At 44.8% G+C, this 22,316-nt stretch overlaps 2 protein-coding genes across 3 annotated transcripts in view; one reads left to right on the forward strand and one right to left on the reverse strand.

The window, feature by feature from the left end:
* LOC137347216 (SH3 domain-binding glutamic acid-rich-like protein 3) overlaps positions 1-22,316 on the forward strand; it is a 171,410-nt gene that overhangs the window by 65,924 nt on the left and 83,170 nt on the right.
* ubxn11 (UBX domain protein 11) overlaps positions 5,380-22,316 on the reverse strand; it is a 62,944-nt gene continuing 46,007 nt past the window's right edge. The window contains exons 8-14 of one of the 2 annotated variants that reach the window (XM_068011451.1): positions 19,096-19,313; positions 17,771-17,848; positions 15,514-15,661; positions 13,133-13,236; positions 11,132-11,202; positions 10,476-10,622; positions 5,380-6,235 (exon numbers count right to left, since the gene is read on the reverse strand). In XM_068011451.1, coding sequence (XP_067867552.1) covers positions 6,058-6,235; positions 10,476-10,622; positions 11,132-11,202; positions 13,133-13,236; positions 15,514-15,661; positions 17,771-17,848; positions 19,096-19,313 — 944 coding nt within the window. In that variant the 3' untranslated portion in view covers positions 5,380-6,057. The remainder of the gene's footprint in view (positions 6,236-10,475; positions 10,623-11,131; positions 11,203-13,132; positions 13,237-15,513; positions 15,662-17,770; positions 17,849-19,095; positions 19,314-22,316) is intronic. The other variant, XM_068011452.1, reaches the window with a different exon arrangement.

Below are 22,316 nucleotides of genomic sequence, written 5' to 3' on the forward strand. Positions count from 1 at the left end.
ACTGAATTGGCACTGCAGACAGATGGCCATGCTGTCTGTCCATCTGAAATTTTCTTTGGAAAATTAGAGCACCCAGGGAATGGATTAAATGGATCTACCCCAGTTGAGGCTCAGCGAGCCGACCCCGTATTGAGAACGTTATCACAGGCTGCCCCGACTGAAATTGAAGCAGAGGGAGTCCCTAATTGCTACTATTTGAAGAATGGGGTGTTGATGAGGAAATGGAGTTCTCCTCACAGACCTGAAGACAAAGAGTGGACAATGGTTCACCAGTTGGTGGTGCCACAGAGGTACCGGAGAGAAATATTAAGAATGGCCCATGAGTTGACAGTGGCTGTACATGTCAGTATACGAGGAACCGAAGCCTGCATAAGACAGCAGTTCGACTGGCCAAAACTCCTCAAGTATGTAGTGGAGGACTGTCAAACTTTTTTAAATTCATTCATGGGATGTGGGCGTCGCTGGCTAGGCCAGCAATTATTGCCCATCCCTAATTGCCCTTGAGAAGGTGGTGGTGAGCTGCTTTCTTGAACCACTGTAGTCCATGTGGGGTAGGTACACCCACAGTGCTGTTAGGAAAGGAGTTCCAGGATTTTGACCCAGTGGCAGTGAAGGAACGGCAATATAGTTCCAAGTCAGGATGGTGTGTGGCTTGGAGGGGAACTTACAGGTGGTGGTGTTCCCATGCATTTGCTGCCCTTGTCCTAGTTGGTAGAGGTCGCGGGTTTGGAAGGTGCTGTCTAAGGAAACTTGGTGTGTTGCTGCAGTGCATCTTGTAGATGGTATACACTGCTGCCACTGTGCGTCAGTGGTGGAGGGAGTGAATGTTTGTAGATGGGGTACCAATCAAACGTGCTGCTTTGTCCTGGATGGTGTCAAGCTTCTTGAGTGTTTTCGGAGCTGCACCCATCCAGGCAAGTGGAGAGTATTCCATCACACTCCCGACTTGTGCCTTGTAGATGGTGGACAGGCTTTGGTGAGTCAGGAGGTGAGTTACTCACTGCAGGATTCCTAGCGACTGAGCTGTTGTTGTGTCCACGGTATTTATATAGCTACTCCAGTTCAGTTTCTGGTCAACAGTAAGCCCCAGGATGTTGATAGTGGGGGATTCAGCGATCGCAATGACATTGAATGTCAAGGGGAGATGGTTAGATTCAATCTTTTTGGAGATGGTCATTGCGTGGCACTTATGTGGCGCGAATTTTACTTGCCACTTATCAGCCCAAGCCTGGATATTGTCCAGGTCTTGCTGCATTTCTACATGGGCTGCTTCAGTATCTGAGGCGTCACGAATGGTGCTGAACATTGTGCAATCATCAGCGAACATCCCCACTTCTGACTTTATGATTGAAGGAAGGTCATTGATCAAGCAGCTGAAGATGGTTAGGTCTAGGACACTACCCTGAGGAACTCCTACAGTGATGTCCCGGAGCTGAGATGATTGACCTCCAACAACCACAGCCATCTTCCTTTGTGCTAGGTACAACTCCAACCAGCGGAGCGTTTTCCCCTTGATTCCCATTGACTACAGTTTTGCTAGGGATCCTTGATGCCATCCTCGGTCAAATTGCCACATGTGCCAGGTTGAGGGAAAGCCCCAACCTGCAATGAAATCTGCACCCCTAATTCCTGTACTGGCGTTTGGAGGACCCTCCAGCAGCGGGCTGGTGAATTATAAGAGACCTATGCTGAGAACAAAACGCGACAGACCGGCACAGATATAGCAGAGAGTTAGAGAGGAAGGGAACAAAGAACAGGTTAATGGAGGTCAGAGAGGATTCCCAAATGAAAACCCCTACTGTCCAGTCAGCCAAGCCTAAAATGTTGAAAAAATTAGACCCCACATCCTCCTATGTAAATGCAGACAACAGAAGCACCCGGGGCTGCTAACAACATTTGCAGAAAACTGCAGGGACAAAGAAAGTCCCCTAGAGGGCAGAAAAACCGCGAGGGTGATGCCTCATTTAGTCGAAGTGTCGCAGGGGAGTGCCGTGAAATTTGGACAAATACTTGTAAGCAGGAATGTCCCAGAGGACAAAGGGAAGATTAGCAAAGAATCCACCCCCAGAGTCAGGAGAAAACGAGCCAAGAATACCCTGATGTAAGCAGCACTTGGATGACTCACCAGAGCAATGAAAGTGAGGTCAGAGTGGATCCACCCACTTTAGACTCTCATGATCAGAGCTCCAAACCAGGGCTAATTAAATCGAACAATCCCCCCCCTACAGACCCCAACAGGAACAAAGGCACCCTAGACAATTATGGAAACATGCAAACATCGAACCACCCCAAAAATCCCATGTTTCTGGGATGCCCATTCCCAACTTATTTCAGGCTGATATTAAAGAAACTTTAAACCCCTTGGGCAACACAAAACTATCTCAGATCCACTTCAAGGGAAAAGGGGCAGTTTAAAGCACTGCTACAAAGCAAAAGACAGGCTGAAACAAATTTTAAGATTTCTAAATGAATGAGAATGAAAGAGAGAAATGCGTGTGTGCTTTCCTGTATTTTCTCTTCCTTCTAACTTATAATGAAATGCTCTCGATATCGCATTTCATTTGGTTTTGGGTCGGAGGTGTGACGGAAATCACACCTGACAAATGGAAACATATTAATTTTGGCATATGGGACTCTGCAAATGACCTTTTAAAAAGAAAAAGCAGAACTGAACAGCTAAAAGACGGCCACAGATTTGCATTCTGAGAATACAAGGACTAGCCGAGAGGCAGTTGAATAGAAACAATGGGAGTGCGCACTGATTCAATTAGTGAGATGGGTTTTGTCAAAAGTGATGACCAAAAGGTATCGATAGCCTTTGACTTTGTAAGAGACCAAACTCCACCCTCCACCGATTATGTCTGAAAGACTGAAATTACAACAACCCTCCAAGAAGTTGCTGTGTCAAACAAGAGATGATCACATGACCTACCAGCTGGTAAGACTGGGGCTTTGGAATTGGGCCTCACACAGAAAGGAAACAGACAGTAATTTGTACACCGAGGAGAAAACTACTCTCTCTGTCCCTCTCTCCAGCCAAGTCCCAGGAAACCCATGGTGACAGTTTATACTCCAAGACCACAGGCAAAGTCCCTCTGCGGCCTTCTGTTACGAGAGAAGCAAGCCTGAAATTGTGCACCGAACCCCAGTGAGAACTCCAAGACCTTCACTTCAATCAAGGATATTACCGCAAGGACACTAATAACTGTATCTGTATTCCATTTATTACAAACTCTACTTCAACTCCCCCCTCCCCCACAATTCTTTCTCCCCCTCTGTATCTATTTGTGTGTGTACCTCTCGTAGGCATGCGAGCGTGGTTGTGTCACATATTTTAGCAATTTTAACCAGGTTAGAGTGACAAGGCTAATAAACTTACATCTTGTTTAAACTCAAGAAAACCTGTCAGATTGGTTCATTTGCAATTACAATTAGAGTGCAGTCAGCAAGAGTTCACTGAGGGGGGTAAGCTAAAATCAATGTACTTTAAAAGATAAACCCTTTTAGGACCAAACCAGGAAAGGGGCATGGGGGGGGAGCCTCAGACCCTTTCCTCACATGGTCGTAACACCAGTGATCATCCCGGGGGTGGGGTAGGCCGAAGACGGCCTTCCCGCTTGAGGCCCATAAGCAGGCCCATAAGTGGCCTACTAATGTCCAATTAGGGGCCTCTTCCCACCGCCACTGGGATCTTACCAGCGGTGGTGGGGAGGGGGCGGGGCCTCTGCCACGCGGGGAGGACGCCTTGTAAAAGGAGGCACCCGCCCTGCAGGCTTTGGCTCTCTCCTCTGTGGACAATTTGTGACCCACAGAGAACCCCCACTGGGAACCAATTCATTCCCAGGAACCCCTGCCCCCCTAGACTGTAAGACCAAGGATTCAAGTGGACTTGAACTCACAACCTTTTGACTTAGAGGCAAGAATGCTACCAACTGAGCCACATAGGAGAGAAGTGTTAAAATTCTAAAAGGATGGGACAGAGTAGATAGAAACAGACAATAATAAAGGGGTCAAGAATGAGGAGCCACAGATAATCTGTTCAAAATAACTGCAAGAAATTTAGAAGAGGGCAGGAAAAACTTCTTCACATGGAGTGGTTGAGGCAGAAACTATGTTAACATTCAAGATTTGATTAGATAGATGGATGAAGGAAAATAGGTGAAGGGAGCAGAGTAGGTAAACGTGATTAGGACCGTTTGCTTGTGTGGAGGGTAAACGCTGGCAGGGATTGATTAGGCCAAATGACCTATTGCCGTGTTGTATTCCACTTTGCCATATAACACTTTTCTGAAAAGTGTAAGTGTGCTGACATCAGGTGAGAACAGGAACATCACTTACTGGATGAAGGGGTTTTCCCAGATGTTGCTGAATATATACTGAATACCTTGTGGCACTCTGGTGGGTAAAATCTCTATGGGATTCTTGCACAAAACTGGCGAAATTCCTTTTCTCTGGGCTTTCTGCTGCCCAAGTTGCAGTAGAACATCAGGTGAACTCCTACAGAAATTCTACCCTTCACTGTCTAAGATCAGGACAGGTTAACAAAGCAGTATTTGGGATCCTGGGCTTTATAAAGAGGCATAGAATACAAAAGCCAGAAAGTTATGCCAAAGCTATGTAAATCACTAGTTCGGCTCCAACTGGAGTATTGTATCCAGTTCTGGGCACCAAACTTTAGAAAGAATGGGAAGGCTTTAGAGAGTGTACAAAAGAGATTTACTAGAATGGTTCCGGAGATAAGGGATCACCGTTATATAGATCGACTGGAGAAGGTGGAGTTGTTCTACTTAGAGCAGAGAAGGTTAGGAGGAGATTTGATAGAGGTGTTCAAAATTATGAAGGGTTTAGATAGAGTTAAAAAAGAAAAATGATTTCCAATGGCTGAAAGGTTGATGACTCTTGGTGATTGGTAAAAGAACCAGTGGTGACATGAGGAAAATCTTTTTTACGCAACAAATTAGGATTTGTAACACACTGCCTAACAGGATGGTGGAAACAGATTCAATAGTAGCCTTCAAAAGGGAATTGAATAAATACTTGAAGAAAATATTACAGGGATATGGGAAAAGAACAGGAGAGTGGGAAACTGGATTGCTCTTCCAAAGAGCCAGCATAGACTTGATGGGCCAAATGGCTTACTTCTGTACTGTACTAGCCTAAGATCTCACGTGATGAATATACAATGAGAGTAGGTAGCAGAGGGCTGCTGCCTCGCTCAAGTTTCTGCAGCTTTCTGTGAAAATCAGGATCTGCCTCCTTTAATAAGATCTCTCACCTGCCACATGGGTCTGAATTCTGTTTGTATCATGTGTGCAGTGGTTTGCAGAACTTACTGGATGAATGAGTTCCCCCAGATGTTGTTGAATATGACAACCTTCATTTTCTTCAACTAACTTTTATTTAAAATGTTTTGATAGGATAGAAAAATGACCAGTACGTGCATTACAGTCACAGTCTTAGGTTGCCCTAAATTAGATTGACTAACTTTGTGCAGCCTGACACATGTAAAGTTTAAAAGAATAACTGTAGGTAGGACCTAAGTGACATGTCAGCCAGTGACTGGCTTTAGTCATCCAGGAGTGAAAATTAAACCAACCAGCCCATAGAGACAGATATTTTGCTTTCCTTTTCCCAGCAGATTTAACAGATTGAGGATGTTGATCAGCTGCCATGCTGGTTTCAATCTGCACGCGTGCATTTGGGAGGTTGGGGGGGGGTTGGAGAATCTCACCTTTGACCTTGCTTGATGGTGTCATCATTAATGAAATTGCAATTCAATTGGTCATTAATTGGTTATTTTGGGCATTTATCATTACACTCAATGACTGGTAAACATGGTCAATCTCTGCACAAATTAATCCAAGATTTACAAATAACTTTTGTTAATATACTTGGGATTGTCACCTGGACCTTGTCACACGCAGAGGGACTCATTTGCTGCAATCTCCTCCGAGTACTGGTGGGTGAATGTGGGCTTGTTTTACCAACTTAGTTTGAGGGGAACAGAACGGCGTCAATTCACCAGCGGCTGGACTGGAGGTCCTCATTCCAAAGAGTTTATTTCTCACACAGACTGGCTGCTCCTTGCTCTTGATCAAGGAGCTGGGGCCTTTGGGCTCGCAAGATGAGCATTGCGTTTGGAATGAGCCCATACTCCTTCAGTGTCTTGGACTGATCGCTGTAGACTTGCTGTGGGAAGGTGCTGATAATGTCGTAATCAACCTGCTGCTTTCCCCTGCAAAACATAAGCCACCAGGCAAAATCTTAAAGACCCAGAGACAACGTATGAATTTCTAGGCAATCAGGCCTAACAACTACATCCCTCTTTCAGGGACTGGCTCCACCCATTCAGCGATACCTCTATGAGCTTTAGGAGCCTCTTCACTGTGGGGGAAAGGGGAGACTGAGGTGGGGGAGGGGTGGTGGTAGGAGGAGTTCCACAGTTTTGAGGTACTGGGAAAGGGTAGGAGATAGTGTGATGAGTCTTCGTTCCAACACAGTGGAGTTGTGGGTATCTGTCAATTGTGGCTCAGTGGCTGCTCTCTTGCTTCTGAGTCAGAAGGTCATGGGTTCAAGTCCCACTCCAACAACTTGAGCAAAAATTCCAGGATAACACTTCAGTGCCCTGCTGAGGGAATGCTGCATTCCAACACTATTCACGCTGTGGTATACACATACTCAGGGCTCCCATGCAGGTGATGAGAGTGGCATTCCTTATTTCAGGAGCACAGAGCAGAGTTTGTATGGTTTTCTAATACACGGGTAATTTCTTGTCTTAGATAGCCTACTCTGCCATTGCGTTACAACTATGCTGGGCAGTGTAATTGCTTATAACTGCAAATATAGTTAAAACAGGCTGCTAAAACATAGGAGCAGGAGGAGCCCATTGAGTCTGCTCCGTCATTCAATCAGATCACGTTGATCTTGATCTCAGCTCTATAAATCTCAGTCTTGAAAATTTCAGTTGACTCCTGCATCTACAGCTTTTTGGGGACAGAGTTTCAAATTTTCCTTACCTCTTTGTCTAAGAAGCGCTACCTGCACCAGTACTGGAGAAAGAGGGAACCTGTTCCATTAGGATGGTCTCCATTTACACTGGGGTGGGACTAGTGTCTTGGCAAATCAAATAACTAGGATGGTGATTGGGCTTTAAACTAATGAAAAGGGTGGGAGATTCAGGAAAGGGTAAATTCAAAAGCAAATAGAGCAAAGTAGCAATTTAGGTATTTAAAAAAAATCAGCAGAGTGGGCCTTGAAGAGACAGAGAGCTTAACAAAGGTAATGGGGTAATAGTGACCAGAGTGACAACAGGAAAACACCGAACAAAATGAAAGTTAAATGCACTATATATCTAAACGTGTGAAGCATTCACGACAAAATAGATTAATTTCTAGTACAGATAGAAATTCACAGGTTTGAATTAATAACCATTACAGAGACTTAATTGCAGAGTGACCAAGGTTGGGAATTAATTATTCCAGGATAATTGACCCCGATAAGAGAAAGGCAAAATGGAAAAGCAGAAGGGTTGCTCTGATAATAAAGGATAGGATAAAGATAGTTGAGAGAAGTGACCTTAGCTTGGAAAATCAAGATGTAGAATCAGTTTGGGTGGAGTTAAGAAACAAGGGGCAGAAAACATTGGTGGCAGTAGTTTATATGCCCCCTAACAGTAGTTGTATTGCTGGGCAGAGTGTAAATCAGGAAATTAGAGGTGCATGTAACAAGGATAATACAATAATCATGGGGGACTTTATAATCTTCACATAGACTGGACAAACCAAAATTTGCAGTAATAATGTGGTGGACAAGCTCATGGAATGCATTCAAGATAGTTTTCTATAGCAGAATGCCAAGGAACTAACTAGGGAACAGGCTATTTTAGATCTGGTTTTGTGCAATGAGACAGGGACCTTGTAGTAAAGGAGCCTCAGGAGAAGAGGGACCTTGAGAGAAAATTGTTAAGTTGAGTTTGAGAGTGATTTAGTTCAGTCTGAAACTAGGATTTTAAATCAGAACAAAGAAAACTAGGTAGATATGAGGGGTGAGTTGGCTAAAGTAGATTGGGAAACTATATTAAAAGATAGGAGGTAGATAAGCAATGGCAAACATTAAAGAATTAATTCATAATTCTCTATGATTAAAGATTCCCTTAAGGAATAAACACTCCACAGGATAAGTGGTTGAACCATTGCTAACAAAAGAAGTTAAGTATAGTACTGGGTTCAAGGAAGAGGCTTATAATGTTGCCAAAAAGAATAGTAAGCCTGAGGATTGGGAGGATTTTACAGTTCAGCAAAGGATGCCAAAGAAACTGATAAAGAGAACTGAGTAAACTAGCTGGGGATATGAAAACAGATTGTAAAAGCTTCTATAGGTATGTAAAGAGGAAGAGATTAGCGAGAGTAACATGGGTCCCTTAGAGTTAGAGATAGGAGAAATTATAATGGGCAATAAGGAAATGGCAGAGACATTAAGTAAGTACTTTGTATCTGTCTTCAGAGTAGAAGACACAAAAAGCGTTCTGTAAGTAATGGGAAACCAAGAATCTAGTGAAAGTGAGAGACTTAAGGACATTAATATCAGTAAAAAAAAGTACTGGAGAAATCAATGGGACTAAAAGTCAACTAAATCCCCACGAGCTGATGGCCTATACCCTAGGATTTTAAAACAGGTGGCTACAGAGATAGTGGATGCATTGGTTTTGATCTTCCAGAATTCCCTAGATTCTGTGGATTGGAAGGGAGCAAACATAATCCCATTATTCAAGAAAGGAGGGAGGGAGAGAAAACAAAGAAGTCTCAGCCAGCTAGCCTGACATCAATAGAAGGGGAAATGTTTGAATCTACTTTGAGGGATGTGATAACAGGGCACTTAGAAAATCATGCTATCATTGGTCAGGGTCAACATGGATTTATGAAAGGAAAGCTGGGTTTGTCAAATCTGTTTTAGAGTTTTTTGAGGATGCACCTAGTAGGATGGATAAGGGAGAAACCAGTGGATATAGTGCATTTGGATTTTCAAAAAGCAGTCAATAAGATGTCACAAAAGAGGTTATTACACAAAATTAGAGCTCATGGGAGTAGGACTAATATATTAGCATGGATTGAGGATTGGTTAATGGACAGAAAACAGAGAGTAGGAATAAACAGGTCATTTTTGGGTTGGCAGGCTTTAATTATTAGGGCACCTCCAGTATCAGTGCTTGGGCCTCAGCTATCAACATCAATGACTTAGAGGGGAGGGGGGGTGGGGGGGATCAAGTGTAATGTATCCAAGTTTGCTGACAATACAAAGTTAAGTGGGAAAGTAATCTGTGAGGAAATGAAAAGAGGCTGCAAAACGACTTACAGTTTAAGTGAGTGGGCAAAAACATGGCAGATTCAATATAATGTGGAGAAATGTGAAGTATCCACTTTGGTGGGAAAACAGAAAAACAGAATACTTTTAAGTGGTGAGAGACTGGAAAATGACAGTATGCAGAGGGATCAATATGTCCTTGTACAAGAATCACAAGTTAACATGCAGGTACAGCATCAATTAGAAAAGCAAAAGCTATGTTATACTCCAATCCCTGTGTAATAAAGGCTAATAGTAAGGATGTCTTACTGCAATTGTATAGGGCCTTGGTGAAACTATGCCTGGAGTACTGTGCATAGTTTTAGTCTCCTTACCTAAGGAAGGATATACTTGCCTCTGAAGGAGTGCAATGAAGGTTCACTAGACTGTCCTGGAATGAGAGGATTGTCTTATGAGGAGAGATTGAGGAGACTAGGCCTATATTCCCTAGAGTTTAAAAGAATGAGAGGTGATCGCATTGAAATATATAAAATTCTTAAGGTGCTTAATGGGGTAGAAGAGAGGATGTTTCCCCTGCCAGGGGAGTCCAGATCTAAGGGTCACAGTCTCAGAATAAGAGATTGGCCACTTAGGGCTGAGATGATTAGAAATTTCTTCACTTGAATGGCTGTGAACCTTTGGAATTCTCTACCGCAGCTGTGGATGCTCAGTCATTGAGTATATTCAATCAGAGATCAACAGATTTTTAGATACTATGGGAATTAAGCTATATGGGGACTGAATGGGAGAGTGTTGCTGAGGTAGAAGACCAATCATGATCTTATTGAATGGCAGAGCAGGCTCAAGGGGCCAAATGGCCTACTTCTGCTCTATTTCTTAAGTTCTTATGATCACCCCTGAGTAGCTTAGCTTTAATTTTAAGTTTATAACCCCTTATTCTGGACTCCTGCACCAGAAGGTTTCTCTTTCATCTACCCGATTAAATCCTTTAATCATCTTAAACACCTCAATTACTTCGATCTTTAATCTACAAATTCAAGGGCATACAAGCTTAATGGGGACTGTGAGCCACAAGTCCATCTCCTGCCAACTCTGGGGTGATGTTTGTATTCTGACGCTTGGTGCCTCCCAGTGGCGAGTGGAGGCTCAAAGCCCGTAAATTGTCAGCCTGTTACCTGTTCTGGTTGAGGTAAGTGCGGAGGTCTCCTACTGTCTCGGAGAAAAGCATTTTAACTATGTACGTCGTCTCTCCATTCTCTGACTTGATCCTGAGGGTGGAGATGTTTCTCGATGCTGGGCGATTTTCCTCACTGAACTTCAACCTGCAATAAAGAAAGCAGAGAAACGTCAATGGGAGCAGGAAATAAAGCCTGAACACTGCCCCTGGAAACTGGTCCAGTACATTGGACACTCGTTCAGGGCACTCGACACTGGCCCAGGTTGAGGGGAGATTTTGATAGAGGTGTTCAAAATGATGAGGGGTTTTGATAGAGACAGTAAGGAGAAACTTTCTACTGGCAGGAGGGACAGTAACCAAAGGACATATATTTAAGGTAATTGACAAAATAACCAGAGGGAAGATGAGGGTATAGGGAAAGAGCAGGGGAGTGGAACTAGTTGGATAGCTCTTTCAAGGAGCCGGCACAGGCATGATGAACCAAACAGCATCCTCCTGTGCTGTAAGATTGATCTGTAGATGGAATGAGAAAGGTCAGTCTATGAAATCCTTCACAGTTCATGACTCCTCCAATATAGGATGCCAGATTTCTGTTCTCCACCCCATGTGAATCAAGCTGTCCTCCCCCTATCCCATTATCAGCGACTCCTGTACCTCTCTCTTAGTTCTGTTAGAGTCGGAGTTTCAATCAGGATCGTATTTTCATTTGCTGGATTGGAAGGGACCTGTGGAATGAACAAATGAAACCAGTTAGCCTTAGAACAAGGCTGCCAATTACGCCAAGCCTGGACCCAGAATCTCATCCTTGACTGGAGATACATTTCATATACTCTAGTAAGCTAGGATAGCATTGTGACTGCTGGGAATATCCTTTGTGACCATGGGCTACTCGGAATATTCAACAGAACAGGGAATGCTTCAGCTACAGATCATTCCCTATTCACTGGGTAGATACCAGCTCCACAGCACTATGGGTGGAGCATATTCTCAAGACAAGGTCATTCTCAAGATCTTACAAACCGCTGTGACATCCACCACTTCAAGTTTATTAGAAAATAATTTCATTCAGTTCCTTGAGAGGCTCATGTTTACCACTGACAAGGCATTGCACCTGCCTTTTTCCTCATCTATTGTACACCCACTTTCCCACCCTGCACAGCACCTGTATAGGGCAGTGTGACTGGCACTGAGATTGGAGATGGATCCAGGTTCCTCTGCAATAACTCCTCCTTGGAAAACTTTCTGCTTCTGTCCAAGGTTTTGCTATTTGGGAGACCTATACTGCTTCTAATTCAATTTACATTCAGTCTCTGATAACCAACACCAGGTGGCAGTAGATGCACACTGGTTATCCTGTCTAAAAACCTGCCTGTCAGCAACAATCTGAGACAGAGCCAGAGATGCTGGCCAAATGCAGACGGCAACAGCTCACGGTAGCGAGTTATGAGCTGGAATCTAATCGAGGGGTTCAGGTGATTTATATGCAGCCAATTATATTCGCCTGAGAAGGCAGACGAGGCCTCATTTAACATCTCATCTGAAAGACGACGCCTCCGACAGTGCAGCACTCGCTCACTACTGCACTGGAAGTATCATCCTGGATTTTGTGCTCAAGTCTCTGGAATGGGACTATGGTTCCATGACCTTCTGATACAGAAGCGAAAGTGATACCAATTGACTGAGCCATGTCTGACTCTCATGAGATCAAAAATTACTCAGAGTAGAACCAAGAAATCTGCAAACATTTGGGAAATATTCTCCAGCACCTAGTTGCCTGGGACTGCGAGTTCCCAGGGACACTGGACACTATTCAACGAGCTGCGGGCACAACCTTTTATCCTGTCGGACATCAACTGATTTTTAAAACGCTCCAGTTTCAATAGGGAAATGATGGTGAATCTCTGCTCACTGTGTGCAGTAGGATTTTCAGCATGAGTCTCACAGCTTCACATAGAATGTCTTGGAGTAAGATTTCTCATCGATAATAAGCCACAAGTCCTACTGATCGATCAGAACTGTGGTGGTGATCTTTGGCTATATATACTCTGCTATCGCAAGGCTGTGGATCTCAGAACTGTGAAAGATAAAAGCAGATTGCTTGTGGTCACTCTGAACATGATGATTCATCCCATGGTATGTTAGCTTCAATAAACAAATTTGGTAGCATTTTATCTACTCCTGGCATTTGGTGTGAGGGAGGGAGATGGTGAGGCGTTTCATCATTCGGATGAATCGTTAAACCAAGGCCCCGTCTGCCTGCACGGGTGGATGTTAAAGATTACACTATTTTAAGAAGTGGGGGGGACCTCTCCCGGGTGTCTTCGGCCACATTCCTTCCACAACTAGCGTCACCAAAAACACATTAGCTGGTCATTTATCTCATTGTTGTTCATAGGATCTTGCTGCGTGCAAATTGGATGCTACGTTTCCTACATTACAAAAGCGGCCGCACTTCAAAAAGTACTTCATTGGAGTGAAGAGCTTTGGGAGTCTGAGCTTGTGACGGGAGCTGTATAATAAGTAAATCAAGTGACTGTTCATCATGTGTGAGCCAAGACAGCTAGTGTCAGCAAGGTTGTCGGACCCCATTCTGATTTGCATACGGTGTCTAAAAGGGACTCTCCCCACCACCACCACCCCACCCCCCACAGTTACCTGCAGAATGTCTTTGATGTCTCCCCTGATATCGATCACTTTCCCAGCCCGGATGATGGTTTTAGGTAGTCTGCTCAGAAACTGTTCCACTGACAGCTTTGGGCCTTCAAAGCAAGAGAGAGGTAATTTTTAGTTGTTCAGCTAATCAGACTAATCAGCTTCATAATCAGCTAAAAATTGCAATCCTGTGGCTTATATGCAGCCCTGGCTCCATGTGACGGTCGCTGCAGTCTGTACAAGGTTTGAAACTAGGCAAGTCCATGAATCCTCCAGTCTCCTGAACACAGCCTCTTTCACTTACATATACACAGTCCCCATCCTGCACATCCACCGGCTCACCTCCATCCTGCATATACACGGCCCCCACCCTCATCCATCATATACATAGCCCCCACCCTCATCCTCCACATACACAGGCTCACCTCCATCCTACATAAACACAGCTCCCACCCTCATCCTGCACATACACAAGCTCACCTCCATCCTGCATATACATGGTAAAGCACTGCAATGCCCTGTTGGATAGCCTTATATGTGAGGTAAAGGTCTGCGTAGGAAAGCCGACTGAGCCCAAATGCTGAACCTGGAAGTGCGACCCGAACCCGACACATGTCATCGGGTCCCATCGGGTCGGGTAGCAGGCTTTACCCATGTACTGATGTACAGGCCTGCTACCCGACCCGACCCCGCCGGGACCCGGCGACATGTGTCGGGTTTGGGCTAGGTCGGGTCGCACTTCTGGGTCCGGCATTTGGGCTCGGTTGGGTTTCCTTTGGAGACCTTTAATACACGACCTCCACTCTCATCCATCATATATGCAGCCCCCATCCTCATCCTGCACATAGAAAGGTTCACCTCCATCCTGCATATACACAGCCCCCACCCTCATCCTGCACATACACAGACTCACATCCATCCTGCATGTACATGGCCCCACCTTCATCCTGGATATACACAGTCTCACCCTCACCCGTCATATACACAGTCCCTACCCCCATTCTGCATATACACTGCCCACACCTTCATCCTGGATATTCACAGCCACCACTGTCAACCCCTCCCTCCTTGCACTGCTCCCACCCCACCACTGAACGCCTGGGGAGACCAGCAAATCCTTGTCGTTCGCATTTAGCAATGCCAGGTGTGGACCTACAGTGTGCTCTGTTTAAACAAACACCTGCTGTGCCCACATTAGAATCAGTCTGTTAAACGTTGGTAAACTTGTGTACCTCAACTTCTCAAACAGAAGTGTACTTGGCTGAAACGTTACACTCAGGAATGTATCTGCCTTTCATGTGGCTTCCCTTTCTTCTCACTGTCATTTATTTTTCATGCATTTGGCCTGTTGTCAGTTGGGGAAAATTACAGAGATGGAGTTTCTTTCAAACCAGTGGCTGCTCCAGTCCCCTCCCCGCTGAGACTTGCGGTTTCCCCTCAGTCCAGCACCCTCGAGGCTAGTTATCCCCCTCCCAGTCCAGCAACCACCTGCACCACCCCCACCCACCGAGATTCACAATCCTCCCCAATCCAGTACCCTGCCAAGAGACCCATGATCTCCCGAGTCGAGCCCCCCCCATGAAACTCGCGATGCCACCAGTCCAGCCTCATGAGAGATTTGCAATGCCTGTCAGTCCAGTCCTGCAGTCCAGGATGCCAAGAGGTGTTTCTTAAAGCTCGTTCTTGGTTCAGTTTCTGCTGATTCCCAGTTTTTGTCAGCTGGCTGCCATCTGCGTGTGGCTCAAAGAACATCTTGCAAACTTGGATTTGCTTCCATATTTCTGCCTTTATGCTACTGCTGAAGGACAGTATCACTGGGGTAGAAACTGGACCTAATTGTGTACAATCAATGGGTGTAAAACAGGCACATCCACAGCCAATTTCAGAGGACCAATGTTCTACGCCTCTTTCAAGCTGGTGCAAATCTAGTTTTTGTCAGCTGGGTGCAATTCAAAACGCTCCTTTTCATCAACTTCAATGATTAGGAAAAGTCAGGTGGTGCGTGACGGGTAAGTTGTATAATGAGCAGATGTTTAGTGGGCAAGTGTATAACCAACAGCTAATCCACTACAACCCATTTTGTGCCTCATACGAGTTGAATTTGAATTTCACCCCCAGTTTGATATGTTTCTGGAGGAGTTTGAGAAAAATGGTGAGAATGTGGGTAATTGAGGCTCATCTATGAAAAAGGGGTGGGATTGCTCAGCATTTTACTGTTCCTAAAAAATCTTCTGTGTTTATGATGCCAAACAAGCACAACCACTGAAAACACTGTCGACGGATGAGGTACCAGCCATTTTGCAAAGTCTGGTGCCTTCCTGTAAACAGCATCAGTGAATATCCAGCTACAGTTTGTGCAGATGCAATCCTCCACTCACACCCACCTGGAATTTCACTCATCTCCTTTACAACCTCAGAATCCGGCTGTGCTGAGACTCCGGGGATACGACTTCCGTCTATCGTTTGTCCCACACCGGGGAACTCCACATGTAACCGTCTGTCCCGGAAGATCATATCTCTCCGATCAGTCACCTAGTCAGGCCACAAACCACAAAGATCACTGCAGATTAGATGTGGCCTCCAAAGCCCTTTTGGGAATGGCTCCATTTTATTAAAAAATTATCCCACCAAATAGAGGAACACAAAACCTCCCCATCCTGCCTTGGGCTGTCCCCATACCCCTCATAAACACAACCACCCCTTCCCAACCACCCTGGCTCATTGCAATCTCAACTAGTGCCCAAGGGTCATGAGACCAACTAAAATAGCCAACTAGGTAACAAGAAACTGCTCATTCAAAGGTCATTGAGCTGCTCCAGGAATGGTTAGAAAATATTCTGATTCCAGGGCTGAGGTCAGTGGCTCGTACTGAGGACTGGTTCATTGGGTACTGGTCCTCGCTCTGATAGCTCATCCACAATGGCCATTCTTCTTATGTGAGCCTAGGTGCTGAGTAGTGGCATGTAATTTAACACTGGAAGCCTTCACAGTTGCGTTTAATCCTGTTCTCATACACCATCCACATCCCTGTATGGTCCAGCAGAAAGATGGGGGTGGGGAGAATGTGGAGCGTACTGGACAGTGAACAGCACTGGGGACCCTAGCTGATGTTTCTAATTTCTAGCCAGGGTTTTGAGGCCAAATTTAGGCCCAGTAGATACTTTGGTGAGATTGGATTGTAGATCCACTCTGGGATCTTCTAATATGTATGCCTTAGTATGGCACAGTTATCCACTAAACCTAGGATGGGCTCACAAGTAGTTAAGACACACCTTACTGCACCAGAATCAGCCAACTAACAATGACCCAATGGCAACAGGCCTCATTGAAATTCACTGTAAAGACATACATCAATACTTAACTGCACCATTTGATGCATACAGGAAGTAAATTTTCTGTTTCATTTTGTAGGTATCATTGATTCCATCATGACAATGAGTGCTCACTTTTTACATGAATTGGGAAAGGGTGCACACAAACTCCTATACAGTATAATCCATATGAAACTACTGAAGAGAAACACCTTTGCAAAGTTTCTTTGCATTTCTGAAAGTAATTCACTGAAAGCTCCTGCTACCAGTCTAATATTACAATCATTTATTTATACGACCTGTGTGGAATACCATCCTGGGTTTGAGTCTCCAAACTACTAAAAGGTCCAAGTATATTTTCCATCTGCCTCAATGTGCAAACTACAGTTAACCAAGACCAGAGAACTGATAAGGACACCCATTAAGTCGTTGGGTTGTAGGGTTATCTGGAGCTGAGTAGAAACATTCCCAGCCTTCAGTCCATATCCACCTCTCCAACTCCCAATAATAAATCATGACTAATAGTGTGAGATTACCAAGACTGTCTCAGAGAGTTATCTGAGTCCCAACCTCCCAATGCCAGTAACCCCATCTTGGAGCCAACTTGATCCAGGAGAGATGACTCTCGTTTTCCCCACCCCACAAGACAAAGAGGATAACCAATTCTAGCCAACATTCACCCCCTCCACCCCGACCCATCAAAACATGGATAGATAATCCAGATTATCCACCTCTAATTAGTGTTAGCTGTGGCTCAGTGGGTAGGACCCAGGCCTCTGAATCAAAGGGATGTGAATTTGAGCTCCAATCCAGAGACTTGAGTGTAAAATCCAGGTTAACACTCCCAGTTCAGTAGTGAAGAAATGTTGCATTATCTGAAGTCCTGTCTTTGCAACGCGGTCTTGAACTGAGACTGTGTCTGCCCTTTCAGGTGGACAGAAAAGATCCCATGGCCACTATTTGATGAGAAGGGGAGTTCCCCTGGATGACCTGGCCAATATTTATCCCTCAACCAACACCACTAAAACAGATTTTCTGGTCATTATCTCATTGTTGTTTGTGGAATCTTGCTGGACACAAATTAGTTGCCATGGGCCTTCCATTACAACAGTGACCACACCTCATAAGTACTTCATTGGCTGTCAAGCACTTTAGGACATCCTGAGGCCATGAAATGTGCTATATAAATGCAAGCTCCAAGTTCACAACGAGACAAATCTGTAGCTCCTGTTAAAGGGGTTTAAATTAAATTAAATTTTACTCCTGGTGCTACTTGATCAAATACAGTTGTGCTTTTCCACTACTAATATGTTGTTATTCAGTATTTTACCTTAATTGGAATTCCTTCTGGGTACCTGTTCTGCAGCTCTGAAGGGAAGTATCCATCCATGATATCCTGCATACAATGCTAAAATCAAACGATTGGGAAAGAAAAAGAGAAGCAGTTTGTGTTAAGTCACCACTGCGAGTTGTGATCAGAAATAACGTCTAATATAAAACTGAGTAACACCTTTAATCTAAGGAGGAATCAACACACCTTTAGGACTCCTGCAATAATAGTAAATAATGATACAGTTTGCATATAAAATGATACAGCATAGAGAGGCTATTCAGCCCATTGTGTCTGTGCTGGCACTTTGAAAGAGCTATCCAAATAGTCCCACACCCTTGCACTTTCCCCATGACTCTGCAAATTTTTCCTTTCCAAGTAATTATGCAATTCCCTGCTGAAAATTACTATTGAATCTGCTTCCACCACCTTTTCAGGCAGTGTATTCCACAGCATAACTCACTGATTACAAAAAATTCTCATCTCCCCACTGGATTTTTGTGCCAGTTACGTTAAAAAAGAAAGACTTACATTTATATAGCACCTTTCATGACCTCAGGACTTTACAGCCAATAAAGTACTTTTTTAGTGTAATGGCTGTTGTAATTTAGGAAACACAGCAGCCAACTTGCACACAACAAGCTCCCACAAACACAGCAATTTTTTTTTCAGTGATGCTGATTGAAGGATGAATATTAGTCAGGACACTCGGGAGAACTGCCCTGCTTTTCTTCGAAATAGTGCCATGGGATCTTTTACTTCCACCTGAGAGGCAGACAGGGCCATGGTTTAACATCTCATTCAAAAGATGGGACCTCCCACAGTATTGCATTGAAGTGTCAGCCTAGATTAAATCTGCACCCTCTGGTTACTGACCTGAAGGGTCTGAAGAGTTCTGAAGAAGGGTCACTGACCTGAAATGTTAACTCTGCTTCTCTTTCCACAGATGCTGCCAGACCTGCTGAGTATTTCCAACATTTCTTGTTTTTATTTTTCTAAAGTGTGTTGCCCATAATTGGACCCACTACTCCAGATGGAGCCTAATCAATGTTTTATAAAAGTTTAGCATAACTTCCTTGCTTTTGTACTTTATGCCTCTATTATAAAGTCAAGCTTCCCACATGCTATTTTTAAACAGGTGTATCAACTTGTCCTGCCATCTTCATGTGTAAATATTAAGGATCAATTACAACATGCAGTGTGTGTTCACAGTATGTGTCATTGCCGATCTCCCGTGGTGCAATGTCATATAACGTATCTTCTCTTAGACTGTAGGTGATATTAAGACAATTTACGGTGCACTCTGTTTACAGGACTTGTTTTACCTGTGTCGAAGGTTCATCAAATGATCTGAACGGACCATTAAACATCACAATCCCATTTTTGAAGAGTGTGAGTGGTATAGGGTCCGGTCTCTTTAGCCGAGCTCCTCCCATGATGTGCTCAACCCGAGCCTCCCCTTCACCAGCCAGAATATTCAAATCTTTTAGATTTTCTAGAACCAAATCAAAATCCATTTGAAAAGATTTCATGGCTGCATCACCTGTGAGCATAAAGAGAGACAAGAAGCAGCATGAGAGGAAATGTAACCATCAGCGCCCCTGGTCAATAGGGCGTTCCAAAAAAGTATATAAATAATACATTGCATTTAAGGGGAAGCTGGATAAGCATGTGTGAGAAATGAATAACAAGATATGCTGATCAGATTAGATGAAGTAGGGTCAAGGTGGCTCATGCCAAGCATAAAGGCGCAGGTCTGGCCCATACCCCACTCCTGCGCCGTGGCAGTCACCCGAGCCATTTTCCGCTTCGTCTGGGGATCTAAAATGGACCGGGTCCGGAGGGACACGATGTTCAAATCTCTGGACATGGGCGGGAAAAATGTACCCAACGTGGCCCTCATCCTGATGACCACCTTCGTGTGCGGCTGCATCAAGCTATGTGTAGATCCCCAGTACGCAAACTCCAAGTGTCACTACGTGCTGAGGTTCTATCTGTCCCCGGTGTTGCGAAGGATGGGCCTGGTCACATGGCCGCGGAACGCTCCGTGCAGTTGGGACGTGCCGTACCACCTATCCTTCGTGGAGCAGTTTCTGCGGAAAAACACCTTTGACCACCGGTCCATCAGGCAGTGGTCTGCACGGAATGTCCTCAAGGCCCTACGGGAAAAGGAAACGGTGGATCCTGTCGGATGGTTCCCCGAGCAGACCGTCAAAGTCATTTGGCGGAATGCCTCATCACCAGAACTTTCAAACAAGCACCAAGACGTAGCTTGGCTGGTGGTGAGAAGGGCCCTCCCCGTCAGATCCTTCATGCACACCCGAAGTCTCGCCCCCTCCGCACAGTGCCCCCGCGTTGGCTGTGGTGGGGAAGAGACGGTCGCCCACCTCCTCCTGGAATGTGCCTTTGCAAAGCAGGTGTGGAAAGAGATGCAGTGGTTTTTGTCAAGGTTCATCCCAAGCAGCTCTGTAACACAGGAGTCTGTGCTCTACGGGCTGTTCCCAGGGACGCACACCGAGACAAACATCAACTGCTGCTGGAGGACTATCAATTCGGTGAAAGACGCCCTTTGGTCTGCCCGAAACTTGCTGGTCTTCCAGCGCAAAGAGTTGTCCACCACCGAATGTTGCAGACTGGCACATTCCAAGGTCCAGGACTACGTGCTGAGGGACGCACTAAAGCTTGGGGCAGCCGCAGCAAAGGCTCAATGGGGAAAGACCACAGTGTAAGGTTCCCCCACCAAGCTAGACTGAGGGGCTGGATCCATGGGAAACCCCTCGAACTGTATCGTTAATATTCTGAATTGCTGTAAATGTAAAACTGTAATTGACATGACAATTGAGAAACGGAAGGGTTGGGAAGAAACTCATGACAGTATTGAAGGAAACTGATCTCCCTTGCAATGTTTGTATTTTTTGGTGCTGTTTGGAAACTGTTTGGCAATGTAATTTTTACAGATTTTTATGAATAAAGTATATTTTGGAAATAAAAAAAAAAAAAAAAAAAAAAAAAATGCCAAGCATAAACATCATGCACCAGTTGGGCCGAATGACCTGTTTCTGTGTTGTAAAGTTTTATGTAATTCTATGCAATACATTTACATTTCAATTGTCATCCTTAAAGGGACAGCACATCATGTAGCACTTTGCAGACGATGAGCAGAAGATGAGAAGAGAGGTTCGAAAGGAGGCGAGGTCAAAGAGAAGGGTTTTGGAACCAGGGGAGGGGATAAAGAGGGAGGAAAGGAACTGAAAAGAAAGCTCCCAAGGACAGGATCTAGTGGCTGGAATGACCATCCATGGGGGAATGTTGGAAACAAACTGTAGCCCAGTGGAGCAGAGAGTGAAGGTAGGGATGTACGGCTGGAAGAGATCACAGGGGTATGGTGAGCTGGGGCCATGGAGACATTTGAAGGTGAAGGTGACGAACACATAAATGATCCATTGAGAAAGAAGCCAGTGTAAATTGGCAAGGATGAGTTTGTAGCATTCTGGGTAAGCTGTAGTTTGTACAGGGCGGAGGCTGAGGCTGGAAAGGAGAAAATTAAAGTCTACGTTCAAGGAGTTTCCCTCTCAGCAGCAGTGTTTGTGAGGCAGGAGGAGAAGGAGGCAAGGAAGGAGACGAGAGGAAGAGGTGGTGGAACAACAACTTATATTTATATAGCACCTTTATGTAAAAAAGACCCAAGGGGCTTCACAGGAGCATTATAAAACACAATATGACACTGAGCTACATAAAGAGATATTAGGGCAGAAGACCAAAAACTTGATCAAAGAGGTAGGTTTTAAGGAGCATATTAAAGGAGAAGAGAGTTAAAGAGGTGGAGAGGTTTAGAGATGGTGTTCCAGAGCTTAGGACCTCAGCAGCTGAAGGCATGGCCACCAATATTGGAGTGATTAAAATCAGGGATGCATAAGAGGCCAGAATTAAAGGAGTGCAGAGATTTCAAAAGATTGTGGGGCTGGAGGAGATTACAGAGATAGTGAGGGGCGAGGCCAAGGAGGAATTTGAAAATGCGAATGAGAATTTTAAAATTAAGGCATTGCTTAACCGGGAGCCAATGTAGTGAGGTCAGGTATAACGATGTACGGGGCTTGATGAGAGTTAGGACGGACAACAGAGTTTTGGATGGCCTCAAGTTTACAGAGGGTAGAACATCAGAGACTGGCCAGGAGTGCATTGTAATAGTCAAGTCAAGACATGGATGAGGGATTCAGCAGCAGATGAGCTTTGGCAGGGGCAAAGTTGGGTGGTTACAGAGGTGGAAATAGGCAGTCTTAGTGATGGTGCAGATGTGATTGGAAGCTCAGCTTGGGGTCAAATATGCCACCGAGGTTGTGCACAGTCTGGCTCAGCTTCAGACAGTTGCCAGGAAGATGGATAGAGTTGGTGGCTAGGGAACTGAGTTTGTAGCAGGGACCAAAGACAATGGCTTGAGGAGTGGAGGAGGACAAAAGGAGTGGAGGAGAGGAAGAAGTGGAGGAGAGAAATTACATTACAACATTTCTGCATTACAACAGTGACACTTCAAAAGGTACTTCATTGT

The sequence above is a fragment of the Heterodontus francisci genome, chromosome 31 (genome assembly GCF_036365525.1).
Source record: "Heterodontus francisci isolate sHetFra1 chromosome 31, sHetFra1.hap1, whole genome shotgun sequence".
Classification (NCBI taxonomy): domain Eukaryota; kingdom Metazoa; phylum Chordata; class Chondrichthyes; order Heterodontiformes; family Heterodontidae; genus Heterodontus; species Heterodontus francisci.